The following is a 25,786-nucleotide window of genomic DNA, read 5'->3' as shown; positions in this document are numbered from 1 at the left end:
GTAGCTCCAGACCTTCCTGACCATCCGTGGACACCGAGATTGGGGTGGGGGTGGGGGCGGGTAAGGGAAGAGAAGGGCCGCTGTCCTGAAACCAGGAGAGACGCAGTTCCCTCCTAAACCCAGCAACCGCCACGGACTGTCTCTTTAGTTTGTTTGTTTGTTTGAATCTTTTATTGCCTATCTGAGACACAGACCATGACAATGGACTGTCTCTGTCATGAAAGGAAATCAGAAAAACTTCACCTAGCAGGATGAAGAAGGAGCGAGGAAGCTCAGCCCCTTCTGATCAGGCCTGTGGATATAAGAGAGAAGTTCAGGGGCCAGAGAGATAGCACAGTGGGTAGGGTGCTTGCCCTGTATACGGCTGACCTGGGTTCGATCCCTAGCAGCCCATATGTCCCCCAGAACCTGTTAGGAGTGATCCCTGAGCATCTCCAGGTGTGGCCCAAAAATAAAACGAGAGAGAGGAGAGAGAGAGGGGGGGGAGAGGGAGGGAGGGAGAGAGAGAGAGAGAGAGAGAGAGAGAGAGAGAGAGAGAGAGAGAGATTCAGACAGGAAATTAAAATAACAACAACAAAAACACACACCACCAAGCCTACACCACATGCCAGTGTGGGTTCCAGATTTACAGCCCTCCTTTGCTACTAGATACCGATGTGGGAACAAGAAATGAGTCTAAAGCCCACGAACCCCCCAGGGCCTCAGCCAAGCGAACACAGAGCCAGTCAGGAAGGATTCTTCCGCACCCGATACCAGCCCGCTGACCGAACAGCGCCCACGACGAGGAGCTTTCGGTCCAAATGCCCAGAAAGAATCGAACGGGTGGGGGAGGGGTCGGAGTCGCCACAGAGCATGTCTGTGCTCCCGAGAACCGGGAATAACGCCCTGTCAGAGACACGAGGAGCAGGTGTGGCGCTGGAGCGACAGTGGGGAGGGCATTTGCTTTGCACTCAGCGGATTGAGTTCAATCCCCGGCATCCCGTAGGGTCCCCCCCTCCCCCGCCCCGTGAGCACCGCCAGGAGTCATTCCTGAGTGCAGAGCCAGGAGGAACCCCTGAGCATCGCCGGGTGTGACCCAGAAAGAAAGAGAAGAAAAAAAAAGTGGATGTGTGGAGCTGACCTAGCGCTGGCAGGGGTGGAGGGTGCCGGGTGTGGGCTTGGGCCGGACCCCGTCAGCAGCCCCCTCCCCCTCCTCTCTCCCTCTCTGCAGACTCCCGGTCAGAGAAGAAGGCCGAGCCCCCGCCCAGCAAGCCCACGGTGGCCAAGACGGGGCTGGCGATCATCAAGGACTGCTGTGGGGCCGCCCAGTGCCGGATCATGTAGCCCCCCCGGGCGGGGGGCCCCGCCTACCCTCTTGTCTTCATCGCCCCCATCTCACCGGGGCCCGAGAGCTCTCCGAGGCGGAAGGGATCGAAGGCAAAAGCCCGTGGCTGCGGCCGGGGCCCGGGGGGTGGCCCGTACTGTACAGAGCATAGCAATAGGGGGTCCCTCACTGTCGCATGGCCCTCCCCGAGCATGCCGTCCCCGGGTCCCGTCTCTCTGTACCTCAGCTGTGTCTCCAACCCACCCACCCGCCGTGCGAAGGAGCGGGGAGAGGGCCGTGCCCCTCAGTGCGTGGTTGTGACTTCTCAGCACCCAGCCCCGTGTTAGACACATCCCCGCCCCCCTTGCTCCTCCCCCGCCCCGCGCCCCCACGGGCAGTCTCTCTCCCCCCCCTTTATGTCCCTGTCCTGGGGCCGCCCCAGGCCCCTGTCTGGGAGGCGCAGAGGAGGCCCCAGGGGCGAGCTCAGATTCCTGGCCTCCGTGTCTGGTGGGGTTCACCCAAGGGAGCGTGGCGGGGGTGACGCCGGGGTGCTTCCTTCCCTGGCAAAGTCGGCCCCCCAGGTGTGGAATGAGAGAGGAAGTGGGGGTCGGGGCTGCAGCGCCCCCTAGTGTTCAGGAGAGGAGAGATCGGAGAAGTCGGGGGGCTCTGAGAGCGAGAAAGGGCAGAGAGAAAAGGGCGTGTCCGGCCCCGGGGGCCACGGAGGGGTGTCCCCCCCCCCAGCCCGGCTCACCAGCCGGACACACAGATGGCCAGAGACAAGGCAGACAGAGCGGCGGGAGAGGCCCCGGCCCGTGTGTCCCAACCTCGGGGGGTGGGGGGTATTTTAACCAGCCTGCCACGTCCACCTGTGTAACTCGATGTCCATTTGCTCCAGCCAGCTGGGCACAGTCCATGTGACTTCTCTGTCCCCGTGTGTGTCGTGCCCAGCCCGAGTAGTTAGCCTAACTCCAGACTCATTGCTGTGTAGACCATCCATTGGCGACAATAAAAATGGAAACTGCGTTCACAGCACTAAGCTCTCCCCTGTTTGTCTTCCTCCTGGAGGGCGGCGGTGACCGCGGTCCCGAGGGCGTGTCAAGGAGTCGCTCTGGGTTTTTTCGTTTGAATTCCCGTCCCTCTCCCAGCTGGAAACCCTCGCTCGCCGTTTGGCCCTAGCTCCTGGCAGGCTCTCACCGGATCTCGGGACTGGTTCAGAGGCCGGGGGCTGGGCCTGTGGGCTGGAGTGAGGGGCAGCGAGGAGGGCGCTTGTCTTGCACGTGGCCGACCCAGGTTGGGTCCCCGGCATCCCATAGGGTCCCCATAGCTCACCAGGAGTGATCCTGGGTGCAGAGCTAGGAGCAAGGCCTGAGCACCACAAGGTGTGCCCACCCCCCTAAAAAAAGGTAAGGTACGTGACCATCATGCATGAAACCCAGGACCACACACACGTGTGCATACATGTACACACGTGCACATTCATATGCATGCACGCATGCAGCCCACATGCATATGCACACATATGCACAGGCACGTATGCGTGCACATGCACACACAATACAATGCATGCACACGCACATGCACACACATGCACACGCATGCACATGCATGCACATGCATACGTGCACACATGCGTTGATGCACACACATGCACATGCACACACATGCACATGCACACACATGCACATGCACACACGCACACGCACAGTCTGCTGAGGGCTGGCCGAGTCTGCTGCTCATCACTCATCCCACAGGGCCCGTCAGCCTCGTGCTGCCCTGGCTTTCTGCCATGTGCTCTGACACCCTCTTGACCGGAAATCCAAGTGCTCCCTCACTGGGGGGATCCTCCCCTGCTCCCAGGGGGCCCTTTGCCCTGTCCTCAGGGCCTGGGCCTGGGTGTCCTGCTCTTCCCCATCAGCCGTTGGGCACCGCCAGCATCCGAGTTGCCTCACGTCTCCAAGGCTTCCCGGGCACTGCCAAGGCCCCGTGTCCCATAGCAGGAGTCTACGAGCACTGGCGGTGGCTCCGCCCCAGCCCTCCGCCTGCTTTCGTGAGTGACCTCCACGGGGGGGGGGGGGGGGGGGCTGGGCTGCCGTGTCTGTGTGCTGGCACCGATTCCCTCCTGGAAACAGCCCTCGGCGCCGCGGATCCTGGGCTCCTCTCTGGGCTGTAGGGAACGCTGGGGCCCTGCCTCAGTTTACCACGGCTTCCTCTGCACTTTTCACCTCAGGAATCCCTCTGTCACCCTGGAACTTGGTTTCGTGTCACCCCGTGGTGCTCAGGGCTTACTCCTGGCGGGGCTCCGGGGATGCGATCAGGGGCTGGGGATCGAGCCCAGGTAAGGCCAGAGCCCTTCCGCTGGGCCCAGAGCTAGTTCTGGATGCCTCTCTCCCTCCACACTCGCCTCCTGACCTCCTGGGCCACCTGACTCCACACTTCCACTGCCGGGCTCTGCCCAGTGCCTTTGCGTGGGCGACTGCCAGAGCTCACGGTCTGTCCTTGCTAGCTGTGGGGGCCTCACCTGGTGGTGCTCAGGGAGCCATGAGGCACTGGGAGGGGCGGTCACTCCCAGAGCCACACTGGCTGGGGTTTGGAGTAGTGACGTCCCCACAAGTTCTGCCTCCTTTCACACGACTCCCCCAGCCTCCGGGGGGATAAGCTCTCAAAGGGGCCCACGGATCCGACCCCTTCCCACTCCCCCAGTTTTATCCCCCTGCTTCTCCGAACCTGCGCAGAGCTGGGGCCGCAGGAGGCTTCTTGGGTCTGTTGGCTTCCCCCCCCCCCCCGTGCGCTGCTCTCTGCGAGCCCCCCCTTTGCATTTTCAGCCCCTCCCACACTTCCCCCTGACCTCCCTTTGCTTGCTGACCCCCAGGGGACCTCCCTCCCCACCTTCCCGGGCAGTGCAAATGCAACCAGCACCTTGCCTCCTACTTGGAAACGCTCCTGCACCCTCCCACCTCCCTGACGGTTACTTCTGGGGTCGAGGGGCTGCCTTCTAAAGCCTCACGCACCCTAGCTCCGTGCAGGGGGTCCCTCCGCATGCCCAGCCTCGCTCATGCCACCCACTGAGAAAACAGGGGGAGGGGCTGGAGTGAGAGGACAGCAGGGAGCTGCCTTGCGTGCAGCTGACCCAGGTTCAATTCCCATGGGGTCCCCTGAGCACCGCCAGGATGACTCCTGAGTGCAGAGCCAGGAGCAACCCCTGAGCATTGCTGGGTGTGACCCAACAAACCAACAGAAGAAAAAAAACCATCATGGAGAGCACCTGAGGAGGAAGGAGCAGGGTGTGGTTTGGCAGAGGAGGGCCCTGCAATATCCCTCCTGACCCCGGGCGGGAAAACTTCCTGCGGGATTTTAAGGACCTGCGTGGCACAGACACCAGCACCTCTGGGCCCAGGGAGCACCCCGTCACCCTCTGCTCCACGCCCGTGGGGAGCAATGATCAGCCCATTTGGCGGGAGGGAAAACTGAGACCCAGAGAGAGCACGAAATGGGCCGCAGGTCACGCAGGCTGGCACGGGAGGGGCAGGGGCTGTGCGCTGGGCACTGGGTGTTCATTGCTCTGCCTTCATCACTGAGCTCTCGAGCACTTGGGGAGACGCACGTCGCACTCGGCACAGAGAAACCTGGTCACTTTTTAGCGCCACCCTGCTGGACAGGCCCTGTGTTGCCCCCAGCCTCTCCAAGTTCCACCTGCGGACATGAAACGGTCCATGTGAACATGTTAGCACTGCTGTAACCGCAACGCAGTAACCCCCTGCGACCCCGGACGGGGGTGGGCCGAGGCAGCAGAAACGGCCATTGGAAGCTTGGCCACGGTCCAGGTGAGGAAGAGGGGGCCTGCCGGGAGCCCTGGAGGGGCCTGGGGTCAACCCTTCTGGAACAAACACCAGCTTCTGTGTTGAAAAGAAAAAACAAAACCCCAGCCCTGCCTTGGGGCCGGCGGGGTGACCCGGAACGGGCCACGGCGCCCAGGTCCACTCTCGGGACCTGCCGGGCCGTCCACAGGCCCCCGGGGGCATCTGGGGTTTCCTCGGGTGTGCGGCCCGGAGACGTCTGCAGAGCCGAGAGCTTCTCCACCTCAAGCTGCGGAAACAAGTGCGTGTGAGAGAAGCAGCTTCCCCAAGGCTGCGTCTGGGGCCTTCCAGACCCCCCAGGGGGCGCGGGGAGAGAGCTCCAAGGGTGGGGGTGCTGGCTCCACTGGGAAGGAGCTCCCCAGTACTGCCCGGGGTGGGTGGTCCCCACCAAACTTTCTTCCAGGGAGGCAGGTGATGGGGTGATGGTCGTCCGGCTGAGCTGCCCTGGGGCCTGGGAGCCGGGCAGCGGGCAGAGCTGGAGTGCCTTCCTGGCCAGCAGCTGTGTGCCCACGCTGCCCCCTGGGGGCCACCCGGGGCACTGCGCCTTCCTGCCCTTGCTGGTCCCCTGCACCCTCATCGTGGTGTAAGGAGTGAGGCGGCCACTGAGTGCCACAGGCCAAGTCTGTGACTGTCAGGGGCGGGAGGCCGGCCTGGCAGTGCCCACGCCTTGGCAGCTCCAGCTCCCTCCCAGGGAAGGCGCGTGGACAGGCCCCAGCCTTGGCTCGTGTCTGCAGTGGGGGAGCGGGTCCAACCCCCCTTAGACTGCAAACAGGGTCCAGGCCGCCGAGGCCCCAAGGGCCACGCCCGTGCTGGGGGGGGGGGGTCTCTCCGCCGCCTTGCCCGCTTTCCCCCTCGCAGAGCTGATGCAGGGGTGAGTAGCTGGGGGGGGGACCAAGGTGGACAGGAGACCCAACTCGACCCCTTTAGGATCCCCCCCGCTCCGGGCAGAACCAACAGAGTACTCGCTCCGCAGACACAGGTGAGATGCTTGCTTGTAAAGTTTATTTCACAACTGTTTGGTCCCAACACACAGAACAGCACTTGAACCACAGAGAAAGTGTTCAAACAGAGGAGACGCCGAGAGGAGCCGCCCAGCCCCAGCCCGCCCAAAGCCCACAGTGCAAACGGGAAGGGGGGGGTTGGACAGTAACGCTTTGTTGTTCTTGCTTTTTCCTGCCCCCCCGCCCCCACCCCGCAACAGGTCAAGTCGAATCCGGTACATCTTTCCACTCGGAAATAATTTCATTGCCTTTAATTCTCATACATCATTTTGTTGCATCATTTAATTCAGCCTCTGGGTTTAAAAAAAAAAAATCAGCCATCGGCCTTGCCATTCGGAGGATGTTCTGCACACGGCAGGCGGGCGCCGTGCCCTTCCAGCCGTGCTCAGAGCGTGTGTGGGCGGGCGGGCACACATGCTCGCACATGCCCCGGGCCGCCGCCTGGCAGGAATGCTGAACCCGGCTTGACCCCGGGCACGGCGGCGGCCTCTATGTGCCTGGCCCCGACAGCTGCCCTCGCTGGCCCCCGGTGACTTGTACAGGTGCCCTGGGTGTCGTTCAAGCGCTGGAGATGTGGCGCTGGAGGGCCGCCACCGCCCTCCCCGCACCGGCGGCCGAGAGCTGCTCAAACCAGACCGCTACGCCGTGGCACGCTCGTGTCTGGGAGAAGAGGCCCCTGGGGCCTCCCGGCTCTGGGGCACAGGGACATCACTGGCTTCGTTTAAAATTTTGGTGGGGGAAACCAGAAAGAAAAAATCTGATGTGTAAAAACTCTCTCCAAGATCCCCTTGTTTTCGCGGCATTTTCTCAAAATGCTGACTCTGTGGGGTCAGAGCCCGTTTCCCGGCTTCCTAGAAATGACAATGCGGACACTTCCCCGAGAGAAACCGTCTGAGTAGCCGCCTGCCTGCGAGTTCTTCCTGCTCTGCGTCCGTCAGTCCCTCTGCCCGGCAGATACAAGCCATTGTAAATGCCAGGCTCCTCGGGGGGGCGGGGAGGGGGGGCTGACGTGGCTGCCTCGGCCGGCTCGTGGCGAAGGGCCCTGCACACAGCAGCGTCCCCTCAGAGGTCAGCTTTCCCCAAACGCCAACGCCGGACACCCCGAAACATCCCAGCACGCCGCCCTCCAGGAGTGAGAGGTAACGGAGTAAAAACAGACGATGTTTAAAAAAAAAAAAAGGACACTGAGCGATTTTTCTCTCTCTCTCTTAGCTTCCCGCTGACCCCCAAAACCAGCTTCGGTGACGAAGCAAGGTTAAGCTGATCACCCGGGGCCTGCCTGGGTTTCGACAGACCCCGGGCCTCCTCCCCGGCAGTTCTGACCCGAGCTTTATGCACCTGGTGCATAGGGAACCATCAGACTCACTTTCCCACTCGGCCTCCCCACGCGCCCGCCAGCATGTCGGAACTCAGAGACGCGACGTGCGGCGCGTGGCCCCAGGGCCGGCTTCTGTCCCTTAACCTGACGCGAATCCACCGGGAGCCAAACTCTGTAGAGGGGGAAGCTTAAAAAACATCCTCGACTTCCTAGAAAGCTCCAAAGCGGAACCTCAAAGTGGAAAACAGCTTTAAAACTGGAGCGGGGTGGGATGCTGACGAAGCCGCGCCGGTCCACAGCGGACCCGGTCGGATTTAAAACAAAGCAGCCACGAAGGCAGGCGTACACGTCACAGGCAGGGCAGCCGGGATCTGGGCCCCGGGGGCGCGCCGCCACCCTGCCCTGCCCTCCCCCGGCCCTGGTGCGTGAAGGCGCGGGCAACCGGCTCTGCTGCGAGGGCAGACTCGGCCCGCGCGGGCCACACACCGCCAGGGGACATCGGCGGGCAAAAGACGCTGGCTCAGGGCCAGGGCCGGGGCCGCCAGCGGGCAGGAAGCCGGAGCACTTCCTGCCGGCCGAGAACCACTGCGTTCTCCTTCCAGAACACCATTTCGATTTTTGTTGTTGTTGTTGTTGTTGTAGTTTTTGGGGGGCCACACTGGGTGGTACTCAGGGGCCACCCGATTTCTTAGTGGTGAAAGAGTTGGGCCAACTTTCTAAAGGATCCTTTAAAACAAATACCGGAAGTTTGTGGGGTTGGTTTTTTTTTCCTTCTCCCATTCAAAAAAGTGGGGGGCAGAGGACCAGTGGGTGGAAAGAAAAAAAAAATAGAAAACCCCAAACCTGCAGCTCAAGGCTGTGTCGGAGGCAGAAGGAACAACATTTCGGGCCAGGCCGGAGACTGGGGGGCGGGGGTCTCGAGTAAAGGCCGTTAGGGACCTACGTGTGTGCGCGGAATCAGACAGCGTCGCCCCGTCCCCGTTCCGGCGAGGCTCAGAGCTTGGTGACGGGGGCGAGGGAGAAGTTGGCAGCCAGCCGCACGCGGTGGCGGGGCTTCCTGGCGGGGCTCTGGGCCTGCCCCTTGCTGGGGGGCGCCGCAGCGGGCTCCGAGGCGCTGGGGGGGCCGCCGGTGGGAGGCAGGTCCTCGTTCTTGGTGGGCGCTGGCGTCTCGCCTGGCTCGCCCTCGCTCCACACCAGCGTCTCTGTGAGTGCAGAGAGCGAACTGCGTGAGGCGAACACGCGCGCGGCATCAGCGGGTGTTTCGATTTTTTTTTTTGGGGGGGGGGCACACCCAGCAGACTTCAGGGCTCACTCCTGGCTGTGTGCTCGGGGGCCCTAAGGACGCCGCGTGCAAGGCAGCCCCACAAAACCGTTTCTTCAGGCAGCCCCCAGCTTCCTGGGAGGCCGAGACACGCCCCGGCCTGTCCCGGTGCAGCCGAGGGGACAACGGCAGAGTCTGGCCCCGCACCAGCCCGGACGCCGAGCCAGAGGCTGTTCCTTTTCGGGCGCTGCCCCCAGAGCCACGTGTCCCAGGGCCCCGGGGCTAAGGTGACGGCGGCTGACGCAGGAGCACAGCATCCAAGAGCCACAGCACCCTGCCCGTCTGCTCCTGTCCTCGGCCAGCCGGAACCCGGGGCACTTGTGCCTGTGGCAGCCTCTGGTGGCGGGGCCCCTCCCAGACCCCCCAGACGGGCTCCCCCACTCTTTGCACAGGCCGCAGAGCCCAAATCTGCTCACGCCGCGGTGCTCAGCACCCAGTGAGCACGGGAACGGCTCCTGCAGTGGACGCCGGCCTCGAAGGGCGGGTGGGAAGCTCCAATGCTGGCCGAGCCCTTCCCCAGCTGGGGGCGGGGGTTGGCAGGGGCCGTTCAGGGTCCAGGACAGATGCCCACCCCCTGCCCCTGTCCTTGGAAACCCCTGGGGTCACCTCAGGACCAGCCCAGGTGGCAGAACTGGTGGTGGGCACTGGGAGGGGCCCTCCAGGGTGGCCACAGACTCAGGGGGGCACCCCGACCACACAACTCGCATTGTGACCTTCCTTGGCCTCTGGGTTCTAGACATACACACAGGCACAAACACACACCACGGTACACCCTACACACACACACACACACACATACCCAGAGACAGACACACACACCTAGAGACACCCCCCCCCCAAGACAGACAGACAGACATACACACAGACACACACACACATACCCCCAGAGGCAGATAAGACAGACACACACACACACCATGGTGCACCCTACTGATACACACACATTAATACACAAAGACAGACAGAGACACACACATACACCACGGCACTCCCTACTGACAGACAGACAAAGGTATACAGAGACACAAAGACACACATACACACACACACACACACACCCCGGTGCACCATGCCCCCCCCACGGAAACACACATACAGAGCACAGAGAAAAAAACACACATATAGAGCACAGTGCCCCCTAGTGACACAAACACAGACACACAGCACGGTGAGCCCTACTAGCGCGCGCACACACACACACACACACACACACACACACACACACACACACACACACACACACACACACACACACACACACACACACACACACACACACACACACGCGAGGCTCCCTACCATCGGGCTCCTGAGCGTGGTCCTCAAACTGGATGAGGTCGGCGGGCTGCAGGATGACAGGGTCGGGTCTCAGCTGGGGGGACGGCAGGGTCGAGGGGACGGGGGCGCACAGGAGGTCCACCGGGGAGTTGTCGGTCAGGCGGAGCAGCTGGTGGTCGGGGAGTGGGTGCTCTGCGGAGAAGACAGTGCTCAGTGCCCAGGGGCAACAGGGCGGGACCCGAGAAGGGCAGGAAGGACACCGAGCCCCCAAGGTCACCCCAGGAAAGTCGGGGTCTGTTCATGCGGAACACTGAGGCTCCTGGCTCCCAATGCATGCTGGGAAATGGGCGCTGCTGCCAGCAAGGTGCAGGGGTGGGGGCACGGAGAAGGGGTGGGGCAGGGAGAAGGGTGGGCAGGGAGAGGGGTGGGGCAGGGAGAGGGGTGGGGCAGGGAGAGGGGTGGGGCACAGAGAAGGGCTGGGGCAGGGGGATGGGATGGGGCACTGGGACGCATGCAGGGGCTGGAGTCCAGTCAGGGGCCCTGCCCGCTGCCCGCACAGCGCAGACGGCGAGCGCGGAGGGGTGGTGGGAGCCCCGCCGGTGGCTTCTACTCCCGCCCGCCCTTTCCCGTGACGGCGCATGTCCCTCAGAGGGCCACTGTCCCCCGCTGCCTTCTGCTGGACGCCAAACTGCTCCAGAGGTCGGAGGTTTGCCCGCCGCACAGGGTAGGACCCTGGGCTGAGTCCCTGCCTGGCCCGAGCACCCACACCAGCTGCCTCGTGCCGCCCCCCCTCCCCAGAGGCACCCCGGGGACCCCTGATGGGGTGATGGGGTGCTGGCATCCGAGTCGCCCGGAGGCCTCTCAGCAGTGCTCGTGTTGTTTCAGGGCCGCGCCCGCCCACGCTCAGGCTGTTCCTGCTCAGGAATTACCCCTGGCTGGCGGGGGGCGGGGCACCGTGTGGGGTGCCGGGGAGGCCGGGTCAGCCGTGTGCAAGGCGTTGGGTCATTTTGGCAGAGCGGCGCCCCCCGCCCCCCGCTGTGTCCCTCCCGGATGGGCGCGCCCCGTCCCCTCCTGCCCGAGCGTCAGGAGCTTCTCTCCCTCCCTCTGCTCGTCACAGGGGCCAGCCCACAGCACCGGGCATGGCGCATGGCGGTGCCGTGGGAACCCCCACCTGCCCCCTCCGCCCCGCGCCCCCGGGCTCTCACCATCGCTCTCCACCGCCAGCTGGAACTCGGGCCCCTCCAGGATCCGCGGCGGGGCCGAGGGCCTGCCTTCGTGGTCGGCGGGGGAGGGGCCCTGGGAGCTCACGCGGCCTGGGGGACAAGCACTCCGTCAGAGGGGGAGGGCAGCGGGCGGGGGCTGGGGGCGCCGGGGGCCCACCTACCTTTCATGTCGTTTTTCAACACCACGATCCTCTTGTGACCGTGCCCCTTGATCCACACCACCTGCGCCCAAGACGCCCCCCGGTTAGGCAGAGAAAGGCGGGGGGCCGGCCCCGAGAGCCCAACTCACACAACCACAGCTCGGAGACCGGGGGACGCCCCGGAAGTGTTCTGCCTGGCCCTCCCTTTGGGGAGTGCGAGCAGCCCTCGAGGGGCAGAGGGAGGGTGCGGGGTCCCTGGCCTGTACAGAGTGGGCCTTGGGCACCGCCGGGTGTGGCCCTGGAGGGCTCAAGCCCGTGCTGGGGCGCCCGGGTCTCCTGACTGCCACATGGGGACCCCCGCCAAGGAGCCAACGCACACACAACACACTCCCAGCCGGGGGCTCTGGGCGCCATGCCTGCTGGCACGGGGTCTCCTCCCACCTGCCTGCTCCTGGTGGTGCTGGGGATGCAACCAGGCTCCTCAAGCAAACCCGGGCTCCTTCCCGGCCCGGATATTTGGAAAAGGTTTGGGGGGGATGGGACATTGGGGCTACACTCGGCGGTGCTCAGAGATCAGCCCTGGAGGGGCCTGAGGGACCGAATGTGGACCAGGGTCAGCTGCACGCAAGGCCAGCGCCCAACCCCGTGCTCTCTGGCCCCTGGCAGTGTCCTTCCCGGCTTTTACACACTGTCGCCCACGCTGGCTGGCTGGCACAGCGGCAGCGGGCACAGGAGGGCCGGGGCAGGGCCGGCTGCAGGGCCCCTGGGGCTTTAGGCCGGGCTGGACGCACAGCAGCGGGGCCCTGGCCGTCAGGTGCCGAGGCGACCCCAGGGCCCCCGAGGGCTGTTGGCCACAGGACCAGGAGGCGCCCCCCACGCCCCGCCCCGCCCCTGCCCACCTGCGGGATGGCGCCCAGGAGCTCCTCCACGCTGCCGTGGCCATAGGCCTGTGGGAGCAGCGCCTCCCCCGCGTACTTGGCGTAGGCCGTGGGGAACTCGTGCAGGAACAGCTGCTGGTAGTGGTACGTCTGCAGCAAGGCGCGCACATTCTTGGCGAACACGTACAGGCTCGTGAGCCGCACGCACTCCTCGGCCCTGTCGTCCGTGAATACCTGGCCCGAGGGAAGACACAGCCTTAGAAGCTTCCAGAGCGCCAGGCGGGACCCTGAGGACGAACCTGAACGTCACAGGGAGAACAGGCGGGAAGCGGGGGTGGACGCTCCCGTTCACGGCCCTGGGCCCGACGCAGCATCACTGCTGCCTGCCCGTCAGAGGGGGCACGGACCGGGAGGGAAGGGCACACTCGGGCGGGCCGCCAGGAGGGGGCGAAAGGGTCGCCCAGACAAATCTCCACGCGGCCAGATCCACGTGGCTCCAGGGCCACTGAACCCCGTCTTCCGAGTCCTGTCCACTGACAAGGCCCAGCGAGGGCTCTACGGGCCGGGACAGCAATAGTCACAGCAAGCGAGGAAGCCCTCTTGGTGGCCGAGTGAACTGAGCACTTTCCCGGGAGCCTAAGGGAGAGGCCTCCCGACCCGAGCTGGCCTTCGGTCTTGGAACACCCCGTGACAGACGGCCTCGAGCCAGCGTCCGCCCGTCCGCAGGTAACGCAGAGCCTGCAGGGAAGAGCACTGACCCACCTCCACCAGGTAGGGCAGGCTCCGCAGCAGCTCGGCCAGCGAGAGGAAGCCGTACTCGCAGGGGTTGAGCGGGGCGCCGTGGGCGGCCTCGTACTGCCCACGCAGCTCCCTGACCGACGGCGCCGAGTCTCCTTCCCGCGACATCAGCAGCACCAGCAGCTGCGCCGTGAGGGCTCGGAGGGACTTGCGGCTGATGAGCTGGACCTGCTTGCCCGCCTCCACGTCGGTGACCTGTGGGAGCGCGGGAGGCAAGGCCGGCTCTGGGGCGAGGCGCGGGAGGGGTCCCCGGGACGCGGGAGGAGGGTGCGGGGCAGGGCTGGGGGGACGGGGGGGGGGGGACGCAGGGAACTATCCCCAGGGCACACGCCAGTCGGGGACCCTTGATGGAAACGGGAGGGGGGAGAAAAGCGCCCCCTCCCCTCCCCCACACCCGCCGTGCCGCCTCTCCTGACCCCAGCTCGGGGCCCCCTTCATCTCGGGGGCAGGAGGTGGGGGGAGGAGTGCAGCCCGGGTGAGGGTCTGTCTCACGCTTCCCCAGGGGCACCAGGCCCGTCCCACTCACCTTGACCACGTGGCACAGCTTCTGCATCAGGGCCGAGACGGAGCTGACGTCGTAGTCCTGGAGGCGGAAGGTGTACCCGAAGGTCTTGGCGTACTCCGCCAGCAGGTCGGACATCAGCAGGCAGTTGTCCTTCTGGGAGCGGAGGAGCTTGACAAGCTGGGCGGCGAGAGCTTTGAACCGCTCCCCCTCCGTCAGCGCCAGCGTCTTCTCCTCGCCGCACTCCAGCACCTAGGGGACACGCAGAGGGGAGAGGGGGGGTGGGGTCCGATTCCCCAGAGGAATGGTCCTGGGGCTAGAAACGGGCCTGGGTGCTGAGGGCAAGGGGTCAGCCTCTGGGTCAGTCTCCAGAACCACCCCCCACCCGAGTGAAAGAGTTCCGGAAACTGGGTGCGTACCAACGTGAGTGTGACCCAACCGAGCGGAGTACGCTGTAAGATGATGACGAGGGAAGCCAGAGAGAAAGGGCAGTGGAGTGGACGGTGCTTGTTTCCACCCAGCCAACCTGGGTTCAACCCCCAGCACCACATTATGTTCCCCCCAGCACCCCTAGGATTAAGCAGGTTATGTGTCCTTTACACAGTAGACTTTTTTTTTTTCTTTTTGGGTCACACCCGGCGATGCACAGGGGTTATTCCTGGCTCTGCACTCAGGAATCACTCCTGGCGGTGCTCAGGGGACCCTATGGGATGCTGGGAATCGAACCCGGTCGGCTGTGTGCAAGGTAAACGCCCTACTCGCTGTGCTATCGCTCCAGCCCTACACACTAATTTTTTAAAAGATCTAAGTCTGCAGGGGTCAAATAGTGCTGCTAATTAAGCCAATGACAGATATCTTATTTGTTCAATCACCACCTTAAACCATGTATGAAGAATAATTTATTCCCTGGCAAAAGGGAAATAAAACCACGATCCATACCTAAAACCATTACTGGGCCAACAACATAGCTTTTCTGATTAGGCTATTCCCAATTTTAACTCTCTTTCATAATTTCTTATTTTCCAGAAAACCAGGCCTGCCTGAAACGATTAGTTTCTGAAGCCAGAACCACACCCCACTCTCAGGTAACACCCCCAGGCCCCAGACGACTGAGAGAAACTGAATTCCTTCTCTTACTTGTAAAACATCAGGTATGGCTTCAAAAAGTTCCAGGAGCTTGGTGAACCCGTAGTAGGCGAGTTTGCACTGGCGGCCAAAGTGGTGGTGGTAGGAGGGAATGAACTTGTTAAAGGGCATCCGGAAGTGCGGCTGGTGCCGGAGCAGGTCCACCACGTCCTTGGAGAACTGCCGCGTCCTCTCGATCTCGTCCTGAGTCCGCTCTTGAGAGAAGCAGAAAAGTCACCAGGCTCCTCCAGCTGCCCCGGCTCCCGCTCTGGCTGAGGTCGTTCCTGCGCCCGGCTTACGGGGAGACCGTCCGTGCCGCCCTGACACACATGACCGGAGGCACCCATACACGCACCCCATCCCTCTCACCATCACCAGCTGCACACACACACACACACACACACACACACACACACACACACACACACACACACACACACACGTTTTATAACTCCCCTGGCCCCTGGGCATCCCCAGCCTCATGCCCCGGGCAGCACACAGAACTATACCATGCAGGCTGTACTTGAAAACACACTCTAGGAACCAAGCCGTGAACCCACACTCTTGGACATTCAATGGCTTCTTTCTGCATTTATTCCTTTGATCTCCAGCTAAAACTGCCACCAATAGTCTCAGGCATCAGACTTTTGAGTGCCCGGGCCTCCGTGCTGGGCAGGAGCGGGGCCGCAGAGCCCCTGTGCCGCGGGCGCAACAGGCCAGCGAATCCCTTTGGCTCTCCCTGGCCCACCTCCCAGCACCACGGAGACGCGGAGATGGAGGAGTCCCCTTGTCCACTTGCGTTTCCTTTCCCGCTCAAGGTGCGAGGGAAAGGAGCTCAGGGGTGGGAAAATAAAGGGGCGAGCACGAGTCCAAGAGCTGACCCTGAACAGCTGAGGTGACCCCGTCCCAGCAGGGCTGAAAGCAACAGGAGGATGGACAGGCCACGCCTTCTTCCCTGGCTAAGTCTGGGGACACGAGGACAGGGGCAGAGAGCCAGTGCCGGCCACGCAGCTTCCACACTGCAGGCCCACGGGATGGTCAGGGACCACCACGGAGGGCAGGAAGGTGATTCACCCGCAAGCCGCAGGAGTCATGGACCGGGACCATTTCCTCCCGGCCCGCGAAAGTCGACATACCCCTTTTGGGGATGCAGATCACCGTCTCACTGTCCTGCTGCGATAAGCAGATGGTGGTGTCCGGGATCTCCGAGATGATGTCTGTCAGCTCACACACCCCGTACTCGGTGACGTCCCAGTCCTTGGAGAAACACCTAGACGGTAACCATGGAAACAGGTCAGGAACGGGACACGCCGCTTTCCCAAGAATTCTGGGCAGAAAGGTTAAATGATCACCCAACCTGGGGGTGGGGGCACGGGGGAAGCCAGCGAAGAGGAAAAGATTGCTTTACTTTAAAAAGAGTAAAGGGCTGGAGTGATAGCACAGCAGGGAGGGCGTTTGCCTTGCACGCAGCCTACCCGGGTTCGATTCCCAGCATCCCATATGGTCCCCTGAGCACCGCCAGGAGTAACCCCTGTGCATCACCAGGTGTGACCCCCCCAGAAAAAAAGAGTAAAAATGTACATATGGGGCTAGAGAGACAGTAATAGCAGATATGATGCTTGCCTTGCACACAGCTGACTGGGGTTCGAAAACCAGCACCTCACAGGGTCCACCAGGAGTAGGCCCTCAGTGCAGAGCCAGGAGTAAGCCCTGAGCACAACCAGTGGTGCCCCCACCACCAAAAAAAAAACAAAAAAAAACAACAAAAAAAACAACTAGGTATCTTAACCTACACAGACTGTTTTAGCCTGGTCGGCACTCACCAGTGGTAAGCCTGCGAGAACTCTCTCACGACGACCTGCTTGCTGGCTTGGGACTTGAGGAGCTTGAGCAGGTCCTGAGTGAAGCGCTTCACCTGGGCCCTGTGCGTCAGCGTCAGCAGGCGCCTGGAGCCCATCCCCAGGACCTGCGGAGAAAGGCCTCATGAGCCCACACGGCCCCGGGCAGGCGGCAGGGGCACCCGGAGTGCAGGGACGGGGACCCTGCAGGCGGCCGTGGGGCGCCCCTTTCGGACCAGAGCCCAGAGCGCCCGGTACCTGCAGCACGTGCGGCACCGCCTCGAGCAACTCGATGAGCTTGGAGTAGCCGTAGTCGGACACCCGGCACTGCTTGGCGAAGTGATGGTGGTAGGCGGGGATGAAGCTGCTGATGGGGGTGAGGCAGGAGGGCTGGCTCTTCAGCAGGTCGATCACCTCCCTGCTGAACTGGATCAGCTGGGGGTTCCCCACGGGGCTCTTGGACCGCAGAAGCCACGGGTCTGGGCGCGCGGGAAAGAGACAACAGTGCTCCTCAGACGGCGCCGACACGGGGCACCGCAGGGAGCGAGACAGCGACAAGGCCTCCCAGTGGCGGGCACGCCACCACCACAGGACAGTGGGAAGGACACTGGCCTCGCACGCAGCCGCCGACCTGGATTCGATCCCAGCACCCCCTGAGCACAGAGCCAGGAGAAAGCCCCGAGTATGGCCGGCCGTGCCCCTCAGCCCCGACAGCAGCTTCCACCCGGGTTCAATCCCCGGATCCCCGCCGGGAGGGATCCCCGAGTGCAGGGAGTTAGCCCTGAGCACGGCCGGGTGTGGCAAAAACCACAATCCCGCCCACGCCCGCGCACCCCGCTGCCCACCTGAGCTGGGGGGCGGCGGCCTGTTGTGCACCCACTTCACCACCTTGACACCGTTCTGGGCGGTGGCGACGTTCACCCCCGGAACACAGGTGATGAAGTGCTCCAAGGGGACACCCCCTTGGCTCTCCTGCACCACGTCCAGTTCCCCGAACTCGGAGGCGTAGCAATCGAGGAAGCTGAAGAGGAAAAAGAAAAAGACGCGTCGAATTCCCGGGGAAGCTAAGCGCCTGCCCCCCGGAACCTTCCCTTCTGAGGGCCCAGGAACGATGGGTCGGGGCGGCCAGGGTCTAGGAGTAGAAAACGCAGGTGCCAGGGAGGCCACAGCCACGGCCTGTCACAGTGGGACGGGGAGAGTGTTCGTGGGACGGAAGGGGTGGAAAGGAAGGTCCCTCTGACTGGAGACAGGGCTGGGGTTAAGGCCGTCGCCCGCATGTGCCTGAGCCAGTGTGTGCTCCCCAGCACCCCGGGGTCCCCCGTGTACCGACAGAGCCAGGAGTAGCCCCAAACACTCGGGCTGGGGTGACCCAAGAACCAGGGGACTCTTGAGAAGATGGTACGGGGGCTGCCACCCAATCCCCCGCCGGCTTAGCATAGCCTGCTCTCGAGGCCAGTCTACTCCGGGGTCCGTGGGGTGGCTAAGGGGGCTTCTGTACTGCAGGCACGGTGGGGGGTGGGGGTGGGAAATGCATGGAGCGACAGCACAGCGGGGAGGGCGCTTTCTGGGTTCTTCCAGCCGACCCGGGAAGCTTCTTCCAGCCGACCCGGGTTCAATCCCTGGCATCCTGCAGGGTCCCCCTGATCACTGTCAGAGCTAATTCCTGAATGCAGAGGCAGGAGTAACCCCTAAGCATCACTGGGTGTGACCCAAAAAAACGAAACAAAATAGACTTTCCAGCTCAACGCCCGAGCACCCGGCCCCCTGCCCCAGAGACGGCTAAGCGTGAGCGCCTGGCTCGACGGCTGGAAGAAGCGTCCTGCAGGGTTTGAAGAAGTGTCCCGCAGGACGCACTTCCTGCAGGAGGGGCGGCGGGGCAGGCGAAGCCCGGAGCAGAGGGGCCCGGGGCCGCCGCGCCCTGCTCACCTCAGCAAGGGCACCGTGCCCTCGTGTGTCTGCAGGAGGCTGTGCACCTGCGGAGCAAACGTCTTCAGAGACAGGATCACGAACGGAATCTTGTACGAGTCCGGGTCAAACTCATGTTCACTGCAGGGGGGGGGGGAGAGAGGGAGGGAAGGAGGGAGAGAGAAAGCAGACTGTTGAGCCGGCCTCCTGGGGAGCGGGGCGGGGGTCGCAGGAGCGGGCGGGCCCGGCCTCCTGGAGACCCCACCTGAAATCCGGGTCGGCACAGTGCTGCCTGCAGACGGGCTCGTGGTACTCGAGCTCCTCGAAGATGATGGGGCTGCAGTTGGCGGAGGAGCCGTCGTGCGACTGGGAGGAGCCCAGGGGGCTCTGGCGGGCCTGGCTGCTGGGCAGGAGACACACCAGCCGGCCGCCGCCCTGGTCGCGGACGGCCACCGTGTCCGTCAGCTTGTACAGATCCGACACGTTCAGCTTGTGGCCGAACCTGAGGGGCGAGAGCACAGCACAGGGAGTGATTCCTGAGTGCAAAGCCAGGAGGAACCCCCGAGCACTGCCAGGGGTGACCCCAGACAAACAGAAACCAGCATCTCTGTCCCATTCCCAGCGGCAGGCTAAGAAGGTCTAAGGCACCCCGTGATTCAGGCATGGAATTCAGCGCGGAGTAGGGAGACGGGGGAGGGACGGGATCCAACTTACTTCTTTTCATAGATATCCGTAAACTTAAAAAGGGGCAGACAGCAGGCAGGAGCATCCTGAAGAATGGACATGGCTTCTGCGCTGCAGGGCAGAGGTGCGATCAATTAGAACACAGACAGTTTCCTTGCCCTCAAATTAGATTCTGGTTTGTTTTTGGGTTACACCCAACCAGTGCTCAGGACTCACTGCTGGCACACTTGGTGGGGGGCATAGCGGGTGCCAGGGACTGAACCCAGGTCAGCCACACGCCAGGCTCATGCCATAGCCCCCCGCACTATCCTCCAGTACCCCCAAGTTGTATCGTAAACACACGTCAGGGCCGAGGATGTGGCCCGGTCACAGAGCTGCCGGGCATGCGTGAGGCCCTGGGTTCAATGCATGCTTCTGAGCTTTGCAAATTTGCTTCAATGCACGTTATTTTTATCCAACTATAACAAAAAAACTTACGGGGCTGGGAGAGGGTATAGGATCAGGCAGACCTAAGTCTGAATCCCGGGACACAGTAGAACAGTAGGTGGGCCCTGTTTTGATTCCGGGCACCACACGGGGCCCCGGAGGCCCCATCACTGGTCTCCCCAACCCCGCAGGGCCCGAGCAGACCCCATTCTCAGGCCGTGCTTGAACCACCAGCCCGGCTGACTGGGAGTCACAGGTGAGGCCCCGGTGCCTCCTGAGCACTGTGTAGGGGGGAGGAAAAAAATAAAAACCAACCCAGAACACATAAATCTTCCTCCCAATATACAAAAATACAAACAAACAAAACCCTCAGAAGAACACAGCACATGTCAGATCACTGCAAAGCCAAAGAAATGTGTTTCACTAACTCCGCCCAGCACAGGGAGAAAAAACTTGGGCTGAATAAAACCCTCCACAGATTTTTCAACGTGGCAGTTATCTGACACGGACGGAGAGGAGAGCCCAGCGCTTCCAACTGGCCCACGATACCTGGCCTGATGGCTCGGTCCCTGGGCCCAGAGGTGAGGTCCCACCTGGGCTTAGAGGTCTGGGTCCGCCCAAAGATAAGAAAGTTTGTTTTTTTTTTCCCTGTGCTGCCCCCACCCCCATGCAGGGGACCAACCCCCGGACCCTGGGCAGCCAAGACAGGTGCTTCACTTCACACACACGTCTCCTCTCCCACCCAAGTGGGGAGGACCTATTTAAAGCTTCACAGGTTCACAGACGGCGGCGGCAGACGCCTCCTATTTCCAGAACCTGCTCTGAGAGTGTTATCTGCTCCTCCGCTCCTCACTGCCAAGTTTACGCTGTACTTGACCTTCCGCTAATCACCTGGCACGCGTCAAAATGTTTTAACTCCTTTATTTCTAACCTGCCGTTCGGCGTGAGCACTATTACCTATGGAGCCTTCACAAGAAGGCTGGGAATATAAAAACATGTTTTATTTCTTCCCCAAATTTTCTGGGCCAAGATTGATTTTCCTGAACAAAATGGCCTATTTTTTTTGTTTGTTTGTTTGTTTTTCACATGCTCCGTTTCGTTTTTACCTCAGTAAAGAGAGTGACTTATTAGCGGTTCCAGTAGCCAGCGAGACCAGGATCTTCTTGCTGCCAACCTTGTGTCTGTGGAGGCTATTCACGGCACTAATTGCTTCTTGCAAACTCTCCATCTGCACCGTGGCCCGGAGCTGGTAGTCCGTGTGGGGGCTCAGCTCCACAGCCCTCACCTGGAGAGGCACAGATGCCAACAGGCCCTTGGCGGCCGGAGCCACAGCTCCTGGCACGAAGCCCGCACTCGGACCGCCCAGAACCTCAGTGAGCCAGGAAAGGTGACCTTCGGGGACACGGCTCAAACTGGGCTGCCCGAGGCCGCTGGCACACACAGCAACTCAAGGCAGGCTGGGGGCCACGGCGCCTACCAGGACACTGCAGAAGCCCATGGCTCAGGAATAGAGACGGAGAGAGTGGGGGGGGAGAGAGAGGGGGGGAGAGAGGGGGAGAGGGAAAGGGGGGAGGGAGGAGAGGGAGAGAGTAGGGCGAGAGGAAGGGAATGAGGCAGAGAGGGAGGAGAGGAAAGGGGAGCGAGGAGAGAGAGAGGAGAGACACAGGAGAGGAGTAGAGAGAAGATGGGAGGGGAGGGGAGGGGGAGAAACTGGTTCTGGAAAAGGCCCCTTCTACCAGATCACGCACTGAGAGGACTAACAAAGGCGGCGAGGCCCCAGAATCCCTCCTGCACATCCCAGCGGCCAGCGCTGAGCCAGCTCCTGCCCGTGGCCAGCGGGGCCGCCCTGCTGGCTTTCCTGATCCCGAGGGCCGGGATCCCCAAACGGCAAGGACCCCCCCACCCCGCCCTAAAGCAGACCAGAGGCGGGGCCGGAGCAACGGGACAGCATGCAGCCGACCCGGGTTCCATCCCCGGCAGCCCACAGGGTCCCCTGAGCGAGCACCGGCAGGAGCAGAGTGCAGAGCCAGGGGTGGCCCAGGGACAGACACCGCACAACTGGAGCAGACCAGAGGGGCAGGGAAGCTCCAGGCGGCCGGCGGGGGGGCAGGACGAGGCCAGGGGCGGTCACCTTGCCGTGCCGGGAGAAGGCCTCGAGCAGCAGCTGCTGCAGCTCCTTCCGAGACAGCCGGTAGTCCAGGTTGCTGACCTGGACGTCAGCCCCGTTCACAAACGGGTCGGGGCAGTCACCGCCGCCACCACCGCCACTGCCGCTCGAGCCTGCCACGTTGAAGGCCAGCGGGGACGCCCTGTTCAAGAGGCTCGGAGACACGCTCCTGTTGGGAGACACAGAGAGGCGCGACTCGTGGTGAGCGGGTGCTTCCCGCCTGCTTACTCAGCTGCGCTGGCTGAGAAACGTTTCTCACCAGCTCCAGACAGAAACCGTTTCCCAGTCGTCAATCTGGCTTCCCGGCCTGCTAACACCAAACACACGTGCCCGAAGTACACCCCGCTGGCCCCGGAAACACTTGAAACCGTGCTTAGCATCAAACAGGCCTTCAACGGGTTATTTAAAGGTAAAGGCAAAAATTACAGGCGGGCCTCAAGTCTCCTGCTGGGAAACTGGCCGGCGACAGCAGGTCGCGTCAGGGAGACCTCCTGGCTGAGAGAGAGCTCAGGAGTTCGCGCTCCTAAGCTGTGGCCTTTCACACTTCATTTTTTGGTGTTTGGGCCACACCTGACGGTGCTCAGGGCTGACTCTTGGCTCCGCACTCAGGAGTCATTCCTGGCAGAGCCTGGGGGACCCCATGGGGTGCTGGGGATTGATCCCATGTCGGCCACACGCAAGGCAAGTGCAGTACCCACTGCGCTATCTCTGTGGCCCCCACATGCAAGAAAACTTTTTTTTTTTTTTTTGCTTTTTGGGTCTCACCCGGCGATGCACAGGGGTTACTCCTGGCGGTGCTCAGGGGACCATATGGGATGCTGGGGATCGAACCCGGGTCGGCCGCGTGCAAGGCAAACGCCCTACCCGCTGTGCTATCGCTCCAGCCCCACATGCAAGAAAACTTTGACGGGAGCTTTGAGATGTCACTTTCCGTGACCAGGCCACTCCCCCGGAGTCTTCACCGACCCCCGCAGGGCCCAGGCCAGAAGGGGCTCCTGGGGTAGCCTCCCGGGCAGTCTGTCTGGCCCCCTCGGTGGGGAGCGTAGCTCCTGACAGAACCTGACAGCGGCCATGGAGCCCCGCGTGTCTCAGGCCGCCGCCCTCTGTCCCCTGGGCATGAGGCCGGCCTGGCACCGCCCGGTGTGGGCACCCGCTCAGCACGACGCCACCGCGAAGCCCGGAGCAGCAAGGACACCTGAGCGGCAGCTGCCACCGATCCTGGGCTCCGACCTCTGCGCTCCCACCCGGGGCAGGGGAGACGCAGCGAGAACCCTACTTCCCGTGTGTGCGGGAGGCCCGAGGGGCTGGCAGGGAGGGGGGCAGCCGAGCCCTCCCTCCCCTTGCCCGAGCTTCCGTGATGCCTCAGCGCTGCCCGGCAAGCCGAGTGCTCTGTTCCTGGCTTCCTCTGGCAGGGGGGAGGCTCCCGAGCAGTGCTCAGGGGGCTCGAGGGCCACTTCCGACAGTGCTCGGGAGGGACTCCTGCTGCCCGGAGGGAAGCCGGCTCGCCCTCATCAGAGAGGGCCCGCGCGCTGGACTCACCGAGACCAGGCCTGCGGCGCGTGGAGAGGCCCCGCCTGGCGGGACGCCATGAGCTTGCTGAAGGCAGAGGGGTAGCTCACTTGGAACAGACTCTCCTCCCGCTCCTGCCTCTCCACGGGGGAGGCAGCGGCACTCCGGCTGGGGTTCTCTTTCCTAACGGGGGAGAGAGGAAGTGGGTCTCTCCGCACACACAGGGTGCACCCGGCAGCCCCAGGACGGGCCGCGGGGACCTACTTCGGGTTGGCTTTGGGAACGGGCTCGGCCAGCCCCGAGGCTTTCGGCGCGGGCGCGGGGGCGGCACTTGCACTTCTGTGAGCGGGGGCGACCAGCCGCAGGTGGCCCGGCTGGGGCTCGCTGCTCCTCGCGCCCATCTTTGGCTCCAGGTGGCACAGCTCCTGGGAAGACACCGGGGCCGCGGGGGCGCGTGGTAAGTCCCCGAGGGGAGTCGGGCCCGAGAGGGACACACCGCCCCACGACGAGAGGGAGATGGCCCCGAGGGAGGTGGGCGGGGGGCAGAGCCGGGAGCCGGAGCGAGGGCGGTTACCTGCAGACTCTTGACGTGGAGGGTCTTCGCGGCCGGGCCCAGGCCGGCGGGCACCCCCTTCCCCGGCGCGGCTCTGGCGCCGGGCGCCGGCTCGCCCGCGTCCCTGAGCAGGCAGAGCTTCGTGCCCTTCTGCTTCCTGGGAGACTTCGCTTTGTCGCCGAGGGGCCCGGAGCCCTTCGCCTCGCAGAGGTCCCTGTTTTGGGGGGTGAAGGACACGACGATCCGGTTCCCGAAGACGTCCTCGTTCTCCATGCGCTTCTGGGCCCGCTCGGCGCTGTCCTGGGTCAGGAAGCGCAGCACCGCGCTGCAGCCGCTGATGCTCAGCACCTTGCCGCCGCAGTTGTCCGACAGGCGCCGGAGCCGGTTGCCGACGCTCTTGCCGTCCTTGTGTGCTGGGAGGTTATAAACATAGAGCAGGGTGTGGCACTGCTGACACAGAGGAAGAGCGTCAACCCGGGGCCCGCGGCAGCGGCCACCTGCAAACAACCGCGCGCTCGGGGGCTACGGCGGCTAGGGGACGGGGCAGGGGGAGGCCTGGGCAGGGGCGCAGGGGAGACTCGCGGGTGTCGGGAGGGTCGCCGGCAGCCCGCGAGTAAACGAGACCCGCAGGACTGAAGGGTCGGGGCCCGGGGCTGGTTGTGTTGCCTCCTTAGACTCGAACCAACAGGACGGGCGGCCTGAAATGCTCCACCTGATGCGCCAGCCCCGGGGAGAGACGGGAATGTGGACCAGCAGCCGAGGCTGAGAACAACGCGGGTGCCGACAGGGGTGCTCGGGGGCCGGGGTGGGGAAGGAGGAGGAGGAGGGAGAGCCGGGCAGGGACGGGCCTCTGGGATGCCCCGTTTCACCAGGGGCCAGGGCTTGATCCGTAACATTAGCAACAGGGATCTACGGGGCGGGACGGACGTCCATGCAAGCACATGGACGGGGCTGGGCGGGGCCGGTCTGAGCGGCTGCAAGGGGCTTAGCGGCCTCCAGGGAGTCCCTAAACCAGAGAGGCCAGGTGAGGTCCTCTCGGAGACGCGTCAGTAGCACTCAAGTCAGGCAGCCAAGCGGCACGTAACGTCAGGGATCAGCCGCTCATCTGGTCACCAGCTGATACCCACCTGATTCCTATCACTCGGGGTGGGCAGGGGTGGGTCTGGGGCCGCACCCAGCAGTGTTCAGAGATCACTCCGGGCGGTGCTCGGGGGACCACGCTGTGCTGGGGAGCACACAAGGTGCGCCCACCCCCCTGAGCCGTCTCTCCGGCCTCTGCTCTCGACAGCCCAGCGCTCCGGGCTGTCCCCTACAGCACCAAGGCTGACGGTCACATCCCCAGGCGGCCGGAAGCAAGGGTGCAGGAGTGCTCGCTCTGCGGGAAGGCGTGCGCCACCCCTCGACCCCCGACCCCCCACCCCCCAACCATCTGGCTGCACGGGCCACACCGAGAGAAGTAACAGATCCTTAGGCTATCTGCCCGGAGACAGACAGGCTCCGAGGGCGGGAGCAGTGTCTAACCACAGCAGGGGGCGCCTCCAGTAAAGGGAGACACAAAGAGTAACAACCCTTGTTCCAGTTCCTGTCACCCGAGCGAAGCGCCCATAGCTGGACTCGGGCCAGGAGATCTAAACCTCACCCCCCTGTGATGTCTGAAAGAGCTGAGAGCCTGAGGGCCCGAGATACGGCACAGCAGGTTAACGTGCTTGCCCTGTATGCGTTCCCACCCGGGTTCAATCCCCTGCACCTCACGTGGTCCCCTGAGCACTGTCAGGAGGGATTCCTGAGTGCAGAGCCAGGAGTTGTCCCTAAGCATCGCCGGGCGGGGCCCAAAAGGCAAACGAACAAAAGTATTAAGTGAAAAGATAAAAGCACTCAGAGCAGATGCACCTGTTCCAGTTCTGTCTCTTTGGAAGAGAAAAACCAAAGGGAATTCTAGGTCTCATCTCAGGTTTGGGCGGGG

The 25,786-nt window shown here is 63.1% G+C and overlaps 2 protein-coding genes across 3 annotated transcripts in view; one reads left to right on the top strand and one right to left on the bottom strand.

The window, feature by feature from the left end:
• BMERB1 (bMERB domain containing 1) overlaps positions 1–2,335 on the top strand; it is an 81,836-nt gene extending 79,501 nt beyond the window's left edge. Inside the window, exon 6 of the mRNA XM_055137044.1 lies at positions 1,211–2,335. Within this exon, the coding sequence (XP_054993019.1) occupies positions 1,211–1,323 (113 nt within the window). The 3' untranslated portion in view covers positions 1,324–2,335. The remainder of the gene's footprint in view (positions 1–1,210) is intronic.
• A 3,802-nt stretch (positions 2,336–6,137) lies between these two features.
• Positions 6,138–25,786, bottom strand: part of MARF1 (meiosis regulator and mRNA stability factor 1) — a 32,491-nt gene continuing 12,842 nt past the window's right edge. Inside the window, exons 8-27 of one of the 2 annotated variants that reach the window (XM_055134738.1) lie at positions 23,845–24,273; positions 23,535–23,695; positions 23,301–23,453; positions 21,726–21,930; positions 20,701–20,879; positions 19,199–19,279; positions 18,750–18,986; positions 18,506–18,625; positions 17,425–17,600; positions 16,838–17,058; positions 16,565–16,707; positions 15,878–16,011; positions 14,754–14,956; positions 13,641–13,868; positions 13,079–13,309; positions 12,338–12,550; positions 11,460–11,520; positions 11,281–11,388; positions 10,097–10,267; positions 6,138–8,678 (exon numbers count right to left, since the gene is read on the bottom strand). In XM_055134738.1, the coding sequence (XP_054990713.1) occupies positions 8,470–8,678; positions 10,097–10,267; positions 11,281–11,388; positions 11,460–11,520; positions 12,338–12,550; positions 13,079–13,309; positions 13,641–13,868; positions 14,754–14,956; positions 15,878–16,011; positions 16,565–16,707; positions 16,838–17,058; positions 17,425–17,600; positions 18,506–18,625; positions 18,750–18,986; positions 19,199–19,279; positions 20,701–20,879; positions 21,726–21,930; positions 23,301–23,453; positions 23,535–23,695; positions 23,845–24,273 (3,663 nt within the window). In that variant the 3' untranslated portion in view covers positions 6,138–8,469. The remainder of the gene's footprint in view (positions 8,679–10,096; positions 10,268–11,280; positions 11,389–11,459; positions 11,521–12,337; positions 12,551–13,078; positions 13,310–13,640; positions 13,869–14,753; positions 14,957–15,877; positions 16,012–16,564; positions 16,708–16,837; positions 17,059–17,424; positions 17,601–18,505; positions 18,626–18,749; positions 18,987–19,198; positions 19,280–20,700; positions 20,880–21,725; positions 21,931–23,300; positions 23,454–23,534; positions 23,696–23,844; positions 24,274–25,786) is intronic. The other variant, XM_055134739.1, reaches the window with a different exon arrangement.

The sequence above is a fragment of the Sorex araneus genome, chromosome 4 (assembly GCF_027595985.1).
Source record: "Sorex araneus isolate mSorAra2 chromosome 4, mSorAra2.pri, whole genome shotgun sequence".
Taxonomy (NCBI): Eukaryota; Metazoa; Chordata; class Mammalia; order Eulipotyphla; family Soricidae; genus Sorex; species Sorex araneus.
This window is presented reverse-complemented; position numbering and strand designations above follow the sequence as displayed.